This window comes from Falco biarmicus, chromosome 13, assembly GCF_023638135.1.
Source record: "Falco biarmicus isolate bFalBia1 chromosome 13, bFalBia1.pri, whole genome shotgun sequence".
In the NCBI taxonomy this organism is placed as follows: Eukaryota; Metazoa; Chordata; class Aves; order Falconiformes; family Falconidae; genus Falco; species Falco biarmicus.
This window is the reverse complement of record NC_079300.1, coordinates 23614628-23620711: the sequence shown is the minus strand read 5'-3', so window position 1 is coordinate 23620711 and position 6084 is coordinate 23614628. Positions and strand designations below refer to the sequence as shown.

General features: G+C 52.8%; 1 protein-coding gene across 1 annotated transcript; it reads left to right on the top strand.

Moving 5' to 3' along the window:
- Positions 1-359: 359 nt before the first annotated feature.
- LOC130158327 (transcription cofactor HES-6-like) lies at positions 360-2078 on the top strand. Its single transcript, XM_056358986.1, is given in 5 exon segments — positions 360-487; positions 567-653; positions 729-810; positions 895-1186; positions 1188-2078. Coding segments are annotated over 5 exon segments (690 nt in total). The 5' UTR covers positions 360-406; the 3' UTR covers positions 1336-2078.
- The last annotated feature ends 4006 nt before the right edge of the window (positions 2079-6084 follow it).

The following is a 6084-nucleotide window of genomic DNA, read 5'->3' as shown; positions in this document are numbered from 1 at the left end:
TGTGCACCCGCCGCTGCCGGGGCACCCGCTGCCGGTGACCGACGCCCCCCGCCGCCGCTCCCCGGGCGCCCCCCCCCGCGCTGCTGCCCAGCCCACGGGGAGCCCGCGCCGGGCCGGGCCAACAATGCCGGGGGCAGCGCGGCGGCCGACGGCAACCAAAGGCTGGCGGCGCGCGCTCCCCCCGCCCCGCCCCGCCCCGCCCCACCCCGCCCCACCCCGGCGCAGACAAAGCGGCCGCTCTCCATTGGCCCGTTCGGCCAACGCTCCGGCGGCTGCCCGCGCGTCGCGGCCAATGGGCTCATTGACATGCAAATGAGAGGGTATAAGTAGGGCGGCGCGGGGCGGAGAGCGGAGCGGAGCCGCTGGGGGGAGCGGAGGGCGGCAGCGCGGGGCGGGCGGGCGCGCCATGGCGCCCTCCTTCCGGCCCGGGAAGGGCCGCCCGCCGCGGGGCGACGAGGACTGCGCGGAGGCCAGGGCCGACCGGCGGGTGAGCGGTGGGGGCGCTGCGGCGGGCGGGGGCGGGCGGGCGGGCGGCGGGCTGACGGGCGGTGTTGTCCCCCCCGCAGACGAGGAAGCCGCTGGTGGAGAAGAAGCGCCGGGCGCGGATCAATGAGAGCCTGCAGGAGCTGCGGCTGCTGCTGGCCGACAGCGAGGTGAGGCGGCGGGGCGGGGACCGGCCGGGCGGCGGGGCCCGGGGCCGCGCTGACGGCCCGCGGCGCCCCGGTCAGTTTCAGGCGAAGCTGGAGAACGCGGAGGTGCTGGAGCTGACGGTGCGGCGGGTGCAGGCCGTGCTGGAGCGCCGCTCGCTCGGTGAGTGCCGGCGGGGCGGCGGTAGGGGCCGGCGGGGCCCGGCCGCGCCTCACCCCGCGCCCCTCTCTGTCTCCCGCGGCGCAGAGGGCGGGCGGCTGCACCGCGAGGCCAGCGAGCGCTTCGCCGCCGGCTACATCCAGTGCATGCACGAGGTGCACACCTTCGTCTCCAGCTGCCCCGGCATCGACGCCACCACGGCCGCCGAGCTGCTGAACCACCTGCTGGAGTCCATGCCCCTCAACGAGGGCGGCTGCCCGGACTCCATCGCGGACGTTGTGGCGGATGCTGCCATGGGGCCCTGGCCCGGCGGCGAGGCGCTGCCCCCGGCGGTGCGGCCCCCCCCGGGGCTGGGGCTGGCGCTGCCCCCCCGCTGCCCCCTCACCCTGCCCCAGCGAGGACACCTGCTCCGACTCGGATGAGGCGGAGGCCGAGCCGGGCCAGACGGCCACCGATGGGCTGGACGCTTCACAGACCCGTGGCCTGCCATCGCCTAGCTTCCCCAAATCCATGTGGAGACCCTGGTAACGGTGGAGCAGGCGGGAGTCGACGCAGACCTACCTAGTGGGGACAGCGGGGACCCCCCTGAGCGCTGCAGGCATCGCCTGCTGCGGGACTGCATGCGTGGCTGCGGGACTGCTGCATCCGTGGCACGGCATCCCTGGTACCCACACACTGTCACGCCCTGACAGGCTAATAGCTGAGCGCGGTAACATTGCATCCCTCTGTGTGCGTGTGTGGCATTTTGTAACTTTAGGGGCTGTTTTTATGAGAGGTTGGGAGGGGACGGGTGGGAGGAGGGAGTTGGGTTTTTATTAGCAAAGCTATTCGGTGGGGACACAGCAGTTATTTTATAACTCTTTCTCTTGGCCCTTATAAATGGTGCGACTAGCCCTACCTTTTCCTTTTTAAGAAAAAGCCCTGGTGCATTTTGAAACCGTAAGGGTTAACTCCGTGAGAAGCTCGAGTGAAGTCTGTTTTCGGTGTTCTAGTGATAGCAAAAAGATCCCTGAAAGGGGTTGGCGGGGTTAGCATCCGAGCTCCGTAGCACTCTAGAGTCTCGCCTTCAGTGAAGGAAGAAAAAACTAGAAACCTGGTGGAATTAGGAAAACATTTAAAAGATGTTGGTGGCAGGGTGCCTTTTAGAAATGACTGTCTTCATGCACATTTTGCTTTTAGCACATTTGAGTTTATTGTGACTTTGTGTATATTAGGGTGTCAAATGCTTTTTATTTTTAATCTTTAATAAAAAATACTGAATTCACAACTGATGGCATGTGTTGCTGAGCATGAAGCGCTTGTGGCCGGTTTTTAAATGAAGAATATGGTTCCCTGTTGTTAACTTAATTAACAAAAATATGTATAGGTTGTGGAAACAATGCTGGTAATTAAGCACTTAATTCTTGTACTAAGCATTGTTAGCTCGGCTATTGGAATTCAAATGTTTCTTTTGTTTAATACTGGAGGACACTTAAGTTGTCGCAGGGAGCAAGGTCACACTGCTGTGAGGTTGATCTTGGGCCACAGAGCGCTGGGCTGGCTTTCTCTGGCTGCCAGCCTCAACCCTACACTACTGGATCTGCCGTCTGAAGGTGTTGCTCATACCCAGCTGCAGTTCTAACTTCAGAAGTGCTAGGCAAACCGTGTCCTGGGGCATGACTTCACAGGCTTTTGGGGTTCGGTGGTTTTCTTTTGTTTTGGTTGTTTGCAGTTGGGGTTGTTTTTGTTTGGTGATTATTTTTTTTTTTTCTCTTGAATGCGGAGTTGAAGAGCGTGCAATGGATTTGGAAAGTATTCTTTGAAATTAAAAAAAAAAAGTTTCCAGGAGGCTGGGGAGGGACACCCAGCATTCTTGTACGTGAGGTTTGACACCTCCCCTGTTACTACCTTTGGGAGATGCTAGGTTACTTATGCTGTGATAATGCCTTTCAGAGAGCTGTCATTGTACAGAGTTAAAACAAAAAGGATTGTGAAGTTGCTTAATATGTGGAAGTTCCCAAACACAGAACAAGCAAGAAAGGAAACAACCTAACTACCAAGGGACTAGACGTGTAACTTTCTTTTGTTAACAAACCCTATGGAATAATAAAAATGGAAACTTAAGATACCAGTAAGACCTCTCCTTTGTAATTTTCTTTAAGTTACCTGAGGTGGGTGTTCTTATTCAGATGGCCATCAGTTTTTTTGGGGCCTTCTTGTTCCCTTTTGTGCTAAATTGCCTTTGAACTGGGGGGAGAAGGGCAAAAAAACCAGCTGAGCAGAGAGAGGTGAGAGCTCCTCTAGTGACCTCTCTGCTTTAGGGAGGGAGGTTAGCATTTTGAAGTGTAAATGAAAAAGGAGCCTGAGCCACTTGCACTAAAAGTAACACCCTACAGACAAGATGACCTCTTAGACTGACCCTGCACCTCTCTCTCCCCAGCTTAGGGCCGGGTTTACTTTTATAAAGCTACTTCCCTTAGGTATCACATGTTCAATACTCGGCTCTGCACTTCTCTCATTACCTTGCCACAATCACCAGGGGAAGTTCACACATTAAATACATGTTGCAGTATGTTACCCTGCTACGCTAAGACAGAACCCCTTGCTTTTACCACACCACTAAGACTGAGCCCCTTGCTTTTAACATCTAGAAAACACTCCTTGCTGTAAGGCACTGGAGAGGAGGTGAAGCCACAGCCTCCTTCCTTGACACAGTAACACAGCCCAGCCCAGGCTCGCAGCAGCAGCACACACACACAGCAGCCTTAACGCTGCGGACACTTGCCAGAGCTGGCTGTGTGTGACAGCCAGGGCTGATCCTGAGCTGGTGCAGCCACTCCAGCCCCTCCGCAGCTGCGGGAACACCGGAGGCGGCTTGCCTTGGCTTCATTTCCACAAGATGAAAGACCCCCAGGTTAGGGCTCTTCTATAACGCTCCTGTGAAAGCAAGTGCAAATCCTGACACTTTGGTGACAGAAACACAGCCAAGAGTCAACATAAAAGTGGCAGCTTTGGCTCAGCAGTGTATACGGGGGTGAGGGGTAGCAGCAGAGTCAGCTCTGCTAAAGCAGCATCGCCACCGTTTTGCTTAACTCCTCCTATATTGACCCTGGAGAATCCGAGCTGAAGCTGGCCTTCCCCATTTATCTGCTGCTCCTTTTCCTATGTATATCACTGCTAGTGCTGCTGCACTTCCCACACCTGGGGTAACACACACAGCTCCCTGCACATCTGCCACAGCAGCTGGAGACTCGGGCTCACCACATCCACACCGCTGCAGAAAGAAATGGGCAGAGGGGCTGTGAGCTTGCTGGCCAGAGCCAGCAGCTCTCCCAAAGCCAGGATGGCTAGGAAGAGCCACAGCAGAGGGCTAATAGCCCCTTTCCCCTGTGCACTTTCTCCGCCCTTTATTAGCTGAAAAGAAAAAGTCAGGTCAAAGCAGTACTATTAGGAAATTTTTTTAAGCATCAAAAGCATTTTAGAAATGTGCTAGCAATATTTATATTTTTTTTAAAATCCACAAATTAGGTTCACAGAAAGTTTACATCCTCTGATTAGGTGTTGCTGGATTTCTCCATTTGCATTTCTGTACCTTACTGCAAAGGTGTCAAATCTGACACTTCCCTGACAAAGGCAGGAAGAGGTGAGCATTTCAGGGGCGGGACTGGGGAAGGGGCAGTGGGAGGAAAAGGTGGTTTCCAGCAGCTCTGATGAAAAACCAGCGAAGCCTTTTCAAGTTCTTCTTTATAAAAACTGCCTTTATTCTTTTCCATTCCAAAGTAATACAAACAGACTACCTGATCTGACAGTGCACCGCCTTGTAAAAGGAGACAGGGGCAGTGCACTAACAGGAGGACTCTCGTTTGATATGCAGTGGAAGAACAGAAAGAAGGGCTCGTTTTCCCTTCTCTTTGCATGTCAGTCATTCACACCTGTTGCAGCGAAAAACTGCTCCTTGTTAGACCAGGTCAGCTGGGAGGACTTACGGTTCAAACCTTCTCCTGACCTCCTGGCAACACCACCAGGGCTTTTGTTGGAGCCCTCTGGCCAGGAGGCAAAAATCAAGCTTTCCAACTGCCCAAATCAACTTACATCTTCCTTTGTCTCCCACCACCAAGTATCACGTAGGTCTCTAGAGAGTCTTCATCTCCAAATAAACACGTTTCAGTCTCTATTCCAATTAAAAAAATAAACCAGAAGAATGTTATTCATAATTCAGCCCAGCCCTTAGCAGTAGGGTTAGGGAATCCGGGAATGAGGGAAATTTCTGCCCAGCAGGCAGCTCATTCTTGCCTGTGACAGACAGCTTAACAGTTCTTACCCTTGGAGATGCCGTCAGTAGCAGTAAGTTATTGAAAAAAGGCATAAAAAAGAATGTCTTTCTCAAAGAGGCGTGGTGGGATGAGTGTTGGTTAATCCTGGCCCTCCAGTATTATCAGGTAAACTCTCCACAGATAACATCCCCAAGGGGCCGTCCCGTCTTGACATCGCCAGCTTCTTGCTCCACAGGTGGGCACAATGGTTTGAACCAGGTCATGGAAAACCCAAGGATCCAAAGAACCCACTCATCCAGCTGTCTTAACAGAAGCCTATCCTACCTCCGCTTCCTAAGACATACTTCGGAAGTCTTGAATAAGACAATGAACTTTCTTGCATGAGATGCCTGGTTCCAAGTTGCATTTACACTCTTTCTGATAGAGATTTCCTGAGGCCACAGTTACCTAAATGGATAATGTCACTAAACTATGCACTCCAAGCCTCTCAGGTTCTGCATGAGCTAAGCTAAAGAGGGGAAAAAAAAATAGTCTCCCTCCTTCCATGGGATTTTTAGCTCCCCAAACAACAACAGCATTTCATTATTGTTCTCAGCAAGTGCAATTCATTGCACCGCACTTAAAGAAGGTTAAAAAAAAATTAAAATCAAAGCCTGCACAGAAAATATTCAAACATGAAAATACACCTTACAGCAAGAGACTTTAAGCTTACAAGCTGGTGACTGAGGGTGATATGATTAGTTATACTGCATATACGTATGTTATATTGTTCACTTACCAGCCGAGGAAGCCATGGGTTCAAAAAGTCTTTTAATTCAACAAAGTAGAGCCTGGAATGCCAAGAGCTAGGTAGTGGGTCCAAGCTGTTTGAGATGAGAAGGGAAAAGGTTTAAATCAGACACTGGAAGAAGCCATGAATTTCCCTTCTCTTAGTGTCATCAGGTCAAGTGAGACAGAAGAACATCCTTCTAGGAGCAAATACAAGTTGCTTTGGTTGCAAACAAAAACTCCTTAGTAAAACAAC